We start from the raw sequence: 15,045 nt of genomic DNA on the forward strand, positions 1-15,045 counted from the left end.
GCTTCATTTAAATTTAAATTTGAACCATTCTTGATCTTAATATTTCGCTTTAAATATGATTTAATATATATGTATATGTTTCATGTTACTTAGTTGAACTTAATTTCAAATATCTATAAAAAAAATGTGCTTGAATTATATCATACAGAAATTAGGACATAGTATATAGGACCACGCTTGCCGCTTTACCAAAATCTATAGATAGTAGTAATGGTGCAACTCAAATCTTTTAAACCGCACAGCAGCTCAAGCACCACGGTTCGGCCGCTCTACCAAGCAGGGACAATTATTGCACCCGACAATATCCCTCCCAATAATTGCACTCCTTGCAATCAATGGGAATCGAACCCGTGACCTTGACTCTGATACCAATAGTAGGGCCGAGCGCTTGCCGCTTTACCAAAGCTATAGCTAGTAGTAATGGTACAACTCAAATCTTTTAAACCGCACAGCAGTTCAAGCACCACGGTTCGACGGCTCTACCAAGCAGGGACAATTATTGTACCCAACATAGTAATACACAACATTATTTTTTTATTTAACATGTCTTTTTTTTTCATCCACTATGTTTGTCTTAACTTTTTTGTTCAAAATTTGACGCATTTCGTAGACTATATGTATGAAAAACCAATAATTATATAATTTACAGAAACCATATATTATTCTCTTTGTAGAACAGAAGACCCAAAATACGTGGCTTTGATTGGTATACTTTCATACTTATTTTTATATAAACAACAAGACACATCATATAATATCAGAAAAATCAATTACCGCCAACAATATTAACCAAAACGAATAAAAAAATCATAACACAAACAACCTCGATAAAAAAAAAATGATAACTCAAAGTTTAAAAATAATTTATTTAGTACAATAACAAAGAAATTGAAGTATATACGAGCAATAAAAAGCATAAATCACTCTCAAATTAAATATTAACTCATATTATTCACAATTTGTATAAATTTTCCAATATTTTTTTCAAATAAAGAGAAAACACCTTATTAATGTCATCGTTTTATAGATATTCATTCCACTTCTTTAAAAAAACACAAATGAAAAATGGTGCCTTGAAATCATAATAAAACCATTTAGAAAAGCAGCCGTAAAAATATAATTCAAAGTTACACAATTTTTCTTAAACCATAGAAAAATATTATACTATTGACAAAATATATATAGCAACAACAAAGCATGCGTTAACTTGTGATATAATTAAAATTTAGAATCATGCATAATCATTGAATTAGAACAAAATCGCATGCCAAAAATCTACTGGATATTATATATTTTAATAATTTATCCATATTTGTCGTTCATCAGAGGACTCTTAGACCTACCAAATTTTGTAGTTCACCTATTATTTTCATAATAAATAATATTACAAAAATAATATAAGCAAGAAAATAAAAACTCAAATTAAAATGACTTCTATCAATCTAAGTAAAAAAAATTGATTAGAGAATATAATAATGTCGTAAAAAAATTAAATATTGATTTATAGACAGAAGTTTGGAAATACATTTTCCCTAATAAATAAAAAATATTATCTCTTGATATTCTGAGACATAATGTAAAAACGAAGAAATATTTCAATTTTTTTAATATTTTGTAAGTCACTTCAAACTAAGTAATCTAAGCAAACAGAAAACATGCATTATGTGTTTAAAAATTAACAAAATATCTCAAAAATAAAAAATTGAAAAATAACCATTTTTGTTGGATATTTGATTTTGTTTCTCCTTCTTTGTGCAAACAAACAAATCACATAAACAATCCAAACACAATTACATGATCAATACAAATGACATATAACAATCAAACATGTTAACGCTAGGGTAAAAAAACTTCTCTCATTGCAAGAACAAAAAATGATCAAATGGAGCATATTATTTAGTAATATTTATTTAGCAGTATTTATAAAAAAAATTGACTAAATAACTTAAAAACAGTGTTTGAAATCACTTACAGACAAACATTTCTCTCAATCACATATCTCTATTGACACATATAGAGTCTGAAAATATTTTTATTCTAAATGGGAGAAAGAAATTTTGTATGACATTAATATTTATTATTAATTTATTTTTATTCAGTCCGACTCATCTCTCTTTGTCTTCAAATTATTATTTGACGACAATATATAAATTTAAGTAATTAAAATTAAATTTAAAAGTAAATTAAAATAATAATTAGTTTGATTGAGTTAAATACACTATTAATGATCTTATTAAACTAAGATAAAAAAATGACTTAAATAACATCATTAACATGACAAATTGTAAAACAAAAAAAATAATATAATAGTAAGATTACAAATGAAAGTCATATATTTAATAGATTAATTAATAGATAATATATTATTTAGTAATATGTATTTAGCATCATATATTGAAAATTGATTAAATAACTTAAATGTTTGCAATGAAATCACTTACATATAAACATTTTCTCTCAATCACGTATTTTTGTTGATACATAAGTAATCTATATATATCTACCTTCTAAATGGGAAAAAATGTTTTATATGACCTTAATATTTATTAATAATTTAATTTTATTTAATCACACTCATCTCTATTCGTTTTCCCATTATTACCTTAATGTTCGTAATATTAACAATTTATTTAAATTTATAACATTATGATATTGATTTTCTGTGAATTTGATGTCAATGTAAATATTAAAGTAAATAATTTTAAATTTAAAAATAAAAATATATTAATGATTATTATTAAATGAACAGATGAAAAAAACAAAAAATAAATATGTATTTATGATAGTGATTTTATGTGAATTTGATGTCAATGTAAATATTAAAGTAATTAATTTTAAATTTAAAAATAAAAATATATTAATGATTATTATTAAATGAATAGATGAAAAACAAACAAAAAATAAATATGTATTTATGATAGTGATTTTATGTGAATTTGATGTCAATGTAAATATTAAAGTAATTAATTTTAAATTTAAAAATAAAAATGTATTAATGATTATTATTAAAAGAATATATGAAAAAGAAAACATGTAGTAATTAATTTTAAATTTAAAAATAAAAATATATTAATGATTATTATTAAATGAGTAGATGAAAAAAAAAAATAAACATGTATTTATGATAGTGATTTCCTGTGAATTTGGTGTCAATGTAAATATTAAAGTAATTAATTTTAAATTTAAAAATATATAGATTATTAGTATATAAATATAGATATAGATATATATTAAACCTCGACATATAAATTTATAATTTCTTATTTTCTGTTTTCTTAAATATAAATTTTTTGTATTATTTATTTTAATAAAAGAATGTTTCTGTTTTGTTAAATATAAATTTTTTATATTATTTATTTTAATAAAAGAATGTATAACACTATTACTATTATTTGTAAGTATTTTCACAAAACCAATTAATTTTATAAATAATATTATTATATATTGAAATTTTTGTATTATTTATTTTAATAAAAAAATGTTTCTGTTTTGTTAAATATAAATTTTTTGTATTATTTATTTTAATAAAAGAATGTATAACACTATTACTATTATTTGTAAGGTATTTTCACAAGACCAATTAATTTTATAAATAATATTATTACATATTGATTATTTTAATAAAAGAATGTATAACACTATTACTATTATTTGTAAGGTATTTTCACAAAACCAATTAAATTTATAAATAATATTATTACATATTGATTCGAATCATTAGTTGTTGAACAAATACTTTGATATTATTTGTAGTCATGCCATGAAATTGAGTGAAAGAGTAATAAATAATAATTAGTGAGTGGATTAATAATAATTAACTAATTACATAAAAAGAAGACAAAGTGTCGTTAGAGTACAATTTTAATGAGGATAATAAAGGAAATTCACAATTCAATCTGTATATTTATATAGATATAGATAAATACTTATAAACATGATGTTATTCAAACAATTTTAAATATTATCTAATTCTAATGATTACATAAAAGGAAGACAAAGTATCATTAAGTACAATTTTAATGAACATTGCTAGTTCAACTCAATAGTCAATACAATCATCCTCCTAGTTTTAGTGAAATTATACAAAAATAAATATTACTTTTCGATTTAATGAACAACCAGAGTTGGTTTTTTTTTTTTTCAAGAATCCAAAACCAGATAGGCAAACTTGCTTTTCGAGTATTTTTGGACCGACAACAAAAGAATTTCTAGAAAATGGTTTCGGGATCATATATATCAGCATCATATTTTCCGGTTTTCTTATCTGCATCATAGAAAATGGTTTTCTTATCTGCATCATATTTTCCGGTTTCGGGATCATATATCAGCATACTCTCCGCTGCATAATACCTTCCGATCTTCCCAAACTCAGCTGCATCTTCCAGCTAAGGAAACACCTTCGCAAGAAAATTAATAACTCCAATAGCAAAGTCCATTATCTGAATTGGTACCTTAAGAAACTTAGGCTCCTTTCCTAACATCTTAAACAGGATCTCCCCTTGTTCCAATGGTGTCAACGCATCCCCTGGTCCCCGATGGGGAGAAGCCAGTTACTCATTTCTTCGCTCAACTCGCAATCCGCGATAAACGAAGCCAAATCTTGCTCGCTGATCGGCTTGCAGGCACATAATTTTCCGTCACCGAACATGACATAAGGTTTCCCATCTTTAACCAACTCAACCTGCCCTGCCAAGCTCTTGAAAAATGCAGTAGGCCTAACTATACTATAAGTGAAACCCTCATCCAATTTGGCTTCTTCCATCAACTCTGCCTCGAATTTCAGTTTTGCTCGTTGAAATTCAAGAAGGGGCTTTTGCACACAGATCGCAGAGAGCAAAACAAAATGTGAAGCACCATACTTCCTATCAGTAATAAAACTGTTCTTTGTTGCCTCATAATCAATCAACCATGAGTCCTTAACTCCACCATTTCTACTAGCAAGGCAAGAGACAACAACATCAACAGAAATCCCAAGATTTTCAATGCTTCTCTCTAAAGATTCTAGCTTGGTAACATCCGAGAAGCACACATTCGCGTCATTTAACAAACCGAATGTTTCCTCTGTACTATTCTTCCCTCTTATACCACTTCTTTCTCTAGCAATGGCTATAACATTGAAACCTCTTTTAATTAACTCTTTAACCACAAAATTTCCAATATAACCCGTTGAACCCACCACCAAAACGTTAATTTCTTTTAGGTTTTTGTTTCTGAATGAGACCTTGGGTACTGTTTCAACATCTGGGGTAGACGTAGATACGGCAGTCACAAGTTTAAATCTTTCTCTCCCAAATTTAAAGGGATGTAAGAAATAAACAGGAGGAAAAGGGAAAACATATGGGATAGTGTTACCTAAGTTGATTATCAAAATGAGAGAGTAAACACCTTCTATAGCTCAGATTTTTAGAGGAGCGCAGTGTGAGTCCATTGCAGTTGAAGGGAAACTGACATTTTGTTGATTATGGACACCAAATTTTCAGAAGAAAATTGGACCAAGGAAGAGCATTGTGTCAAAGAAAGTTCATAAAAATGGAGAAACAAAGAAGGGTGAACTGAATAAGAATCGTCAATTGTTATAGCTTAATGCCTCTGTCGCGGTAGAATCCAAATGATTGGTTCATATTTGGTGGGAATATCACAGGAGCTTATGGGATTGGGGAGACCAATAAATGGATTTGGGCCTTACGAGAATTTGTGAGGCAAAGCCCAAAAATGAACTCCGAATACCATACATATCGGATAATTAAATATCTTCCAAAAACCTAATAACATTGTCAAAAAGAAACAAGGTAAGAATTCAATTCCCTTGCCCCCAAAAAAACGACAGAGAGGAGAAACAGAAGGAATAATTTATGTTGTTTACTCTCCAATAGTATTACTACATCAGTATATCATAATATTATGAATAATATTTTATTTTTTCGATTCTCCGATAATATATGAAGTATGATATAGAAATGACGCGTCCTGCCAAATAGAAGGTTGCAAACAAGTCCATCTCACTGGCCTGTTTTGATGTCTCTATTGATGGATATATGTGTGTGTGTTTATATATATGCATATATTTGGAGTCGAGATAGAGGGAAACCCAACGATAACAACTAATGAATAGCTATCGTTCTACGAACTTTTACCTGTCTTCATCAATGATATCCTGTAAATCTGTTGGATGGATCGACATGAATAGGTATCCTTGATCATATTCCAGTGCTTGAGTAGCCAAAAAATATGCTGCCATGTTCTGCCCTTTATATATATCTCAATCTAACTTCTAAATCTTTAGCTATAAAGTTTATCCTGAAGGAAATCAAATCAAGTGACAATGAACAAGACATTCTTTCTTTATCAGCCACTTCACTGCTACTTTTTAATTAACTTCAAGCATGATCTCTTGTGCCCTCGGTTCCATGCTAGTTCAAGCCCCTCGCGAACAGCCCATAGCTCAGCTTTTTCGATCGAACATCCAATGTTAAACACGAAACCTGTGATCCAATTCCAGACTCATCACGGAGTAGTCCACCTCCACCTGCCATTCGGCCAGCCTGTTTGCAATATCCATCCACATTAAGTGAATTCCATCCTCTGGGTGGTGGTATCCACTGCAACACACAATTTTCATATTCCACTGTGCGGTTCGACATTACCTTCTTAGCACTAAAAGCTGATTTAATTTCCCCAAATTGGTTCTTCATCCACAGCACTTTAAAGCCCAAGTTCACTTTCTTCTCCTTGAATACAAAATGGTTACGGCATTGCCAAATCCACCATAACGCAGTAGCAGAAAAGGTGCTCCAGTCCATGTTTATATTATTATGTTGCTCATGTATCAATTTTGTCATTAACCAGTCATCAAAGCTTAGTCTCAGGGACAATTGATCAGCCGTTTGAGGCATTAACTTACACCGGATTCCTTGTGATTCACCACACTTACGGAAGAGGTGTTCCATATCTTCAATGGAGGTATGACAGAAGGCACACATTCCATTAGTGGTAAGGCCTCCTCTTAGCCTCTCAGCATCATAATCTTCCCATGACGTACTTCTAGCTTCCATATGTTTTGCCAAGAATTATCACTTGTCCTCTCATTCAAATCAGTTATCATATCATATGCTGATCTTAATGAGAATCGCCCGTTGCTCGTTTTGTCCCAGCATCTGCTGTCCTCTATATCCTCAATGTTACTCACAATACAAGTAGCCAATATATTCTTCATATATGTAGGCAACATTTCATTCAAGGCTTCTGAATTCCAACCTATTCTCCTTATCCAATATTCATGGACTTTTTTATATCTTTCCACTAAGTCAATGTACTTAAGTAGAAATTTGCCCAATGGTTCATTTCCCACCCATTTATCAATCCAAAAGCATGTGGATTTTCCATTTCTAACGGCAACCTTCCTTCCCAATTCTAAAAAATTTGCAACATTGGTTATACCTTGCCATGCATTAGATGCACCTTGTTTAGCCTGGAGTTCCTGTCCATTTGGAGCAGTTTGCATGTATTTGCCCTTCAAGACTCGCGCCCAAAAACTATCTTTTTCTTCCATTAACCGCCAACCAAGCTTTGTCTTAAAAGCTAAATCCCTTGGATGTAATCTCTTAATACCAAGGCCTCCCTTAGACTTTGGATTCACACAAACTTCCCAGTTCACCAGGTGACATTTGCGTTCCCCATTCTGTCCTCCCCACATAAAATTTCGAATTGTTTTCTCTATTTCAGAGCATATCCCCACCGGTAAAAGGCTAGTTTGTATCGAATATAGTGGGATGGATTTAAGCACTGACTGCACCAATACCTTACGCCTGCAAAGGTCAGATACTTGGTTTTCCAACCCTCTAACCTTGATTTCACTCTGTCCAGAACATGTTTGAATAGGTTACCAGTGACTCTCCCATGAATTGATGGTACCCCGACATACTGCCAGGATCAGCCGTTGATGGAATCCCTGATATAGAAGATAAGTTGTTTGCCACAGCTGCTTCAACATTTCTTGAGACAAAAATATGTGATTTCTGGCGGTTAACTTTTTGTCCAGACCTTGAGCAGAACCGATTTAAGCATTCAAGGATGATATTTAACTGTTGTGTGGAAGCCTCCGCAAATTGCACCATATCATCAGCAAAGAACATGTGTGATACGAGGGGGCCATTTCTGGAGATAGAGTTGAATTGCTTTCCAAGACTATTCACAAACTGATGGATATATTGAATTCGATGCTTTGTGTATTCCATAGAACCACGCAATTTCAATTATTGATGGTTGGACATCATCTCCTAGACATCCGTTTTGTGGACTCTACCGCAATGATACGGAATTATGGATATCATAAGACGTTTTTTAAAAAAGTTTTCTTTTTCTTTTTTGGGCCAAACATGCTTTAATAAAAGATTTACAAACTTTTTCCAAGTTTGAAAATAGGCATAGACCACCACTGTACTTAGGTTTGGATGTTAATGGGGATGCCCATATTTACGACCAGGACTGATCCATTCCAGGCGCACTTATGTGCAAGGAATGAGACTCTACGTCCATGTTTATTCATCTCTTAACTCGAGTTCTCGTCCGGTAAAATTCATTTAGTGTAATATTTTTTTTATTACAATACACGCGGGGAGGGAGATCGAACCCGGGGAACCGGCTAATTCGACAAAGAGCTGAGATCATTGGGCTACAAGCCGGTCTTATTTAGTGTAATTACAATACAAAACAAATATATCTCCCCAGAAATGTGATCATCCCTATAAACAAATACGTTCATCACATGGATTCTACAACTGAAGCTTGGATATACATACAAATTAACTTTTACATTTCCTTGGATCAATTCCCGACAATTAAAAAGCGAAACCAACCAACCATAGATTAAATTGAAATTCCAACGACTTCAGCTGTGAATTGGTGAAAGTTCATGCTAGCTACTTGTTCTTCAAACAAAGCCTCAAAATCTGCTCTGCCACTTCATCTACTTCTTGTTCTTCTTCCTTTTTAATCTTTTCGCTCAATTTCCGTGCTTGAAACCTCATATCTTCACCACTTCTCTCTGCAAAAACTTTACGGACCGCTTTCGATATCTCTTCCCCTGTAAAAAGACCATTTTGGCACTTCACAACCTCCACTCCAACACCAGCCTCGACGATCAATCTAGCATTTATAGGCTGATCATATCTACTAGGCATGGCTATAACTGGAACATTATAATACAAGCTTTCTGTTACAGAACTCCATCCGCAATGACTAGCAAAAGCACCTATGTTCGGATTCGACAAAATCTTGGCTTGTGGAACCCATCCCTCCACAACCATCCCTCTCCCATTCTTCACCCTTTCAAGAAATCCTCGAGGGAACGCCTCTTCTAAGGTGACACGCTTATCCTCAACCGAAAATTTTATTACCCATATGAAATTTACGTCGCATAGCTCCAACCCTTTTGAGATTTCTTGTATTTGATCCTTAGACAAGAAGTGTTCGCTACCAAAGCAAATGAACAAAGTAGAGAATCCCTCTTTTTTACTTAGCCACTGCAGAATATCTAAGTTTCCTTCATCTTCTTTAGAATCATCCACCAATAGTCCAGTAGGTACAACTTTTTTTTGACATAAAACAGAAAGATGATCCATATACTTCCCATCAAACCCTTTACACCCCTTGACCAAAACAATTTCACTAGACATCCTAAATATTCCAAATGAAAAATCTTGATCAGCATCTTTGATTTCTGGTTTAACCAGAGCATTTAGCTCGACTTTCTCACGATCCAGGAGATATATTTCTTGAAAAGGAAAAGTAGAAGTGCTCCCATATGTATATAAATGATGGAAATATGAAAAAGGTGCTGCTCCTGCAGTTGCAAAATAAACCGAAGGAATACCTTGGGATGAAGCAAGCTTTGGAACCCATGGTTGGAAGAAATCATATATCACCAAATCAGGCTTTAGATCATTGAAGATTTCAGAGAAGCTAGAACTTGACATTTGGAAAGCTTGCATAAGTGTTGATGTCAGGTTGGGAGGCAAATTCTTGGTCGTGTGGAGATCTGGAGGAAGTTGAGGCAAGGATGGCACGTTAAGTTCTACAAGTTCAATTGAGGAATCGCTGATTGATTTTTGCATAGTTTTCTTGATGGATTCAAGATTGATAGCAGAAGAACAAAAATATATGTGGAAGTTTCTGTTTGAGAGCCTTTTGGCTAGTTCAAAAAAGGGATATACATGGGAAAACGACAAGTACGGAAACACTAAGATTCTAAATTTGGCCTGTTCCAATTTCTCCATGAATGAAACCTCACACTCAAATTCTTTTTAGTTTGTATTTCTCTCAAGAACTTTTAGTTTTAGCTCCCAGTTCTCCAATGATTGTTGAATTCCGGTCCTGTGAGGTTCCAAGGAGCAAGTAGGCGATATATACTAATAAAATACAGTTTTAGTGAGAAAATTAACGAAAACAGTACTTGCTAAGGCCCAGCTAGGTTCCAAAGAGCACGCAGGCGATATACTAGGCCCACTGCAGTTCTCCAGCTACAATTCTTTTCCAGTTTGAACTAAAGTCGTTGGATTATATTGTTAGGAGGTAACGATTTTTGAGTTTCGGAGGTATGTGATAGGCCCAATGTAGAGGCCCAATGACCTAGCTCATGTTCATTTTAAATTTTTTTTTCAGGATGGAAATATGAAACATCAAATTTGCTTACCCAGTCAATCAATAATCAGTTGGATGCTACCATAATAAATTAAATTATATCCTTAATATTATTCTGAGAAAAATCATTTTAGTCCTCAATTTTCTCTTTTAGCTTTGTAGTTGGTCAAACTTTAGTATTGGTCCGCTAAATTATAAAAAATTTAGCGGAAAATTACTGACTAAGCCGATGACATGACATCAAGGAGTTTTGAATATCGATGAAAATAATCCTAGTTGGAATGCCACCTAAAATTCAACCATATCATTGTATCAAAATAAAAATTCCACAACATCAAACCAAACTGATAAGATGAAATATTTAGGGACCAAAAGCATTTTAGTATGAAACTATGGGGACTAACTCAAGGGCAGGCCGATTTTAAAAACTGGAGATCATGTGGACTCATCTTATTTGATTCCTAAAAATAACAATAAATCATTAACAACAAATTCATTATTCTCTTCTTTTTATATTTAAAAAAATCAGTAATAATTTGTTTTATGTACTTTATTTTAGTACCCATATATCGGACAGATGGTGCATATGGTTTATGGTTACCCGTGAACCTATTTTGAGTCTGGCAGATGATGTATGCTTTTCAAAGTTATTTTTTTAATTAAATGTGCTAAGAGACAGAGCCAAAAGGAGGACGAATAACTCTCTTGAGACGGTGTCACGAATCTTTATCTGTGAGATGAGTCAATCCTACCAATATTCAGCATAAAAAGTAATATTCTTAGCATAAAAAGTAATATTTTTTCATGGATGACCCAAATAAGAGATCTGTCTCAAAAAATACCGTGAGACTATCTCACGTAAATTTTTGTCAAAAAGAGGATGGTCTTCGATTTTTTTGTTTTTATACAGTAATGTCTTAGATGTAATTATTTTACTTTATTTTATTTCTCTGAAATTTTGCACTTGTCGTACTAAAATTTTAAAATAGATAAGTAAGATCAAGACGTCTGCTGAATCACCCGAGTAAACGATGAAGTTGAAATAATAAAATAGCAAGGATAGATTGGTATCTGCTACTGGGTTCGGTCGACTCTAGCAGCAAGGGTACTGCCGTAAACCACATATCACAGGTATTTACTGTTAGTTAGGTTGGTCAAAACTGTAAAAAAAAAATATTTGACATATGTCAAAATGTGAATGATCAGAGCAGTGCCCACAAAGGTAGTATGGAATAAACTCTGCTATTGACTGAATCACGGTTCGGTCGACCCTGGCAGCAAGGACACTGCCCTGAACCAATCAATGAATGACACATCACAAGTATTTACTGTTAGTTAGGTTGGTCAAAACTGTAAAAAAAAAAATATTGACACATGTCAAAATGTGAATGGGATCAGAGCAGTGTCCACAAAGTTAGTATGGAATAAATCCTGAATCACCAAATGACTATTTATTACTTGGAACACGCATCAATACACGTTCATTCTACGCTAAAATAAGTAATGCCTAATTAAGCCCGTTGCATACGTTTATATCAAAGGTATTTTATTAACATCAGAACAGTTGAATTTGGATGTAAATTTATGAGACTTGTTCTTGATGTGTTTTTTATTTTAAGAGCAAAGACGATGTCACGGGTTCGAGAGTTGACAAAATCCATATTTCAAGTCCACCACACTGCACTGCTGCAGGTTCATGACATGAAAATAGATCTAAAGTTTAGATACACAAAGCTTCATATACATTAATTAGTTGAATCAATTCCTGACATATAGAAAGCCAAACCAACCATGTAGATCAAATGAATTTGATCTTTACACCTTTAACAGTGAGTTCATGCAAAATCTTGTTACTTATTCTTCAAACATAGCTTCATAATCTGCTCTGCCACTTCACCTAATTCTTGTTCTTCTTCTTCTTTAATCTTCTGGCTCAATTTTCTTGTTTTAGACCTTATGTCTTCACCAGTCCTCTCCACAAAAATTTTACTGATCGATTTCGATAGTTCTTCCCCTGTAAAAAGACTGTCTTGACCCTTCACAACCTCCACTCCGATACCAGCATCCACGACCAACCTAGCATTTATCGGCTGATCATATCTGATCGGCATGGCTATAATCGGAACGCTATAATACAAGCTCTCTGTCACAGAACTCCAACCACAGTGGCTTGCAAAAGCACCTGTGCTAGGATTTGACAAAATCTTGGCTTGTGGTGCCCATCCATTCACAACCATCCCTCTCCCTTTCACCCTTTCACGAAATCCTTGAGGTAATGCCTCTTCTAAGGTGACAAGCTCATCCTCAACTGAAAATTTTACTACCCATATGAAATTTACGTCGCAGAGCTCCAACCCTTTTGCGATTTCTTGTATCTGCCCCTTGGACAAGAAGTATTCACTACCAAAGCAAATGAACAAAGTGGAGAATCGTTCTTTTTCACTTAGCCACCGGAGAATATCAGAATTTTCTTTATTTCCTTCAGAATCATGCACTAACAGTCCAACGGGGACGATTCTTTTTTGACACAAAACAGAAAGATGATCCATATGCTTCTCGTCAAACCCTTTGGACCCCTTGATCAAAACAATCTCGCTAGACAGCCTGAGCATTCCATCGGCAAAATCTTGATCAGCATCTTCGATTTCCACTTCAATCCGAGCCTTTACATCGTTCTTTTCATGCTCCAAAAGATATATTTCCTTAAAAGGAAAAGCAAAAACACTCCCATGTGTAAATAAATGATGGAAATACGAAAACGTTGCTGCTCCCACAGTTGAAAAGTAAACAGAAGGAACAGCTAGACGTGAAGCAAGCTTTGGAACCCATGGTTCGAAGTAATCATATATCACCAAATCAGGCTTCAAATTATTAAAGATTTCACAGAAGCTAGATCTTGACATTTGGAAAGCTTGTAAAAGGGCTGATGTCAGGTTGGGAGGCACATTCTTGGTGGTGTGGAGATCTGGAGGAAGTTGAGGCAATGATGGTACATTAAGTTCCACAAGTTCAATTGAGGAATCAGTGGGTGACTGTTTTTGCATAGTTTTCTTGATGGTTTCAAGATTGATAGCAGAAGAACAAAAGTATATGTGAAAATTTCTGTTGAAGAGCCTTTTGGCTAGTTCAAAATAAGGATATACATGAGAATAAGACAAGTACGGAAACATCAAGATTCTGGATTTCGCCTTATCTTTTTCCATGAATGAAACCTCTAGCTAGCTCGAATCTCTTTTAGTTGTATAAATGGAGCAAGTAGGCTGTTGACCATTGACCGATGAATTATATCCAGGCAAGCACATGGCAATCTTGAGTCAAGATAGATAATGAAAGGAAGCTACGAGCTTTCACTTTCTTCAGGCTGACACCTTCAATAATTTTCTATTCCTTGACAGAAACATCTTCCTGTAAATTGATTTCTTGAGAGTTATAATAAAATCCATTGCTCCTGGTTCCCAAGTGGATGTAGCCTATTGGCCGAACCACTATACATCTTGTGTTTCCAACTTTATGCATTAACATTCTTAATTCTTCTCTGTTGTGTATAATTGAGTTCTTGAACTCATCTTGATCGAGAAGTTCCGTGATTGTTTCACAACGCAATATAGAAGACAAATATAGACATATAGGGGAAAGATCTGTCGGGTGATATAATTTTGCTCTATGCTTACTTTGGGTGGCAATCCCTTTTAGTATGCCAAAAATGGTCGCTGGTGGACATAAAAAATCGGAAATCACAAAACATATGCATATATATTATTTATATATCAGAATCGAAAGAATCCGTCAACTGGATATTTTCTAATAAGAAATAAAAAACTTTTGAATATCCAATATATTATCAGATTACATCTGGGCTATCAAATTGTGATCTGAGTTGATTATCCATTTAAGAGTTTTTTTTAAGGAACTTCGTACATTTAGACGATTATATTATTGAGTCTTTTCTTATATTTTCATTTATTCTTTGTGTATTTTGACTTTCAAGAGTTTTAAATTCAATGATGAAACCCCCGTGGCGGACCAATTTAAGAGTATGTCTCTTGTGAGACGGTCTCACGAATCTTTATCTGTGAGACGAGTCAAGTCTACCGATATTCACAACAAAAGGTATATATTCTTAGCATAAAAAGTAATAATCTTTCATGGATGACTCAAATAAGAGGTCTGTCTCACAAAATACGACACTTGAGACCTTCTTACACAAGTTTTTGCCCCAGTTTAGCCCCCCCGCATGTGTAGTCCACTCACTTATTTTTTTTTAATCAAGAATTAATGCTTAGCACATTTCGTCCTTAAAATAATTAAATAAAATTGATATTTTTTATTTTAAAATTAAAAAAAATTCATATTTTTTTAATTACAAATGATATCTAAAAATTTAATGATATACATTCATAAATTTAA

The 15,045-nt window shown here is 33.1% G+C and overlaps 2 protein-coding genes and 1 pseudogene across 2 annotated transcripts; all 3 read right to left on the reverse strand.

The window, feature by feature from the left end:
- Nucleotides 1–4,055: 4,055 nt before the first annotated feature.
- Nucleotides 4,056–5,453, reverse strand: LOC142528005 (divinyl chlorophyllide a 8-vinyl-reductase, chloroplastic-like; annotated as a pseudogene).
- A 3,265-nt stretch (nucleotides 5,454–8,718) lies between these two features.
- LOC142527244 (mogroside IIIx synthase-like) lies at nucleotides 8,719–10,454 on the reverse strand. Its single transcript, XM_075631985.1, has one exon. It carries the CDS (start codon nucleotides 10,272–10,274, stop codon nucleotides 8,919–8,921), a length of 1,356 nt encoding a protein of 451 aa, XP_075488100.1. The 5' UTR covers nucleotides 10,275–10,454; the 3' UTR covers nucleotides 8,719–8,918.
- Nucleotides 10,455–12,228: 1,774 nt separating this feature from the next.
- Nucleotides 12,229–13,924, reverse strand: LOC142527245 (mogroside IIIx synthase-like). Its single transcript, XM_075631986.1, has one exon. The coding sequence runs from the start codon at nucleotides 13,839–13,841 to the stop codon at nucleotides 12,489–12,491; it is 1,353 nt and encodes a 450-aa protein (XP_075488101.1). The 5' UTR covers nucleotides 13,842–13,924; the 3' UTR covers nucleotides 12,229–12,488.
- Between the last annotated feature and the right edge of the window lie 1,121 nt (nucleotides 13,925–15,045).

Source organism: Primulina tabacum, chromosome 15 (genome assembly GCF_025594145.1).
Source record: "Primulina tabacum isolate GXHZ01 chromosome 15, ASM2559414v2, whole genome shotgun sequence".
Lineage (NCBI taxonomy): Eukaryota > Viridiplantae > Streptophyta > Magnoliopsida > Lamiales > Gesneriaceae > Primulina > Primulina tabacum.

What these genes read in the sequence shown, in the direction of transcription:
- LOC142527244 (XM_075631985.1), bottom strand. Translation starts at nt 10,274, where the DNA reads ATGGAGAAATTGGAACAGGCCAAATTTAGAATCTTAGTGTTTCCGTAC.
- LOC142527245 (XM_075631986.1), bottom strand. Translation starts at nt 13,841, where the DNA reads ATGGAAAAAGATAAGGCGAAATCCAGAATCTTGATGTTTCCGTACTTG.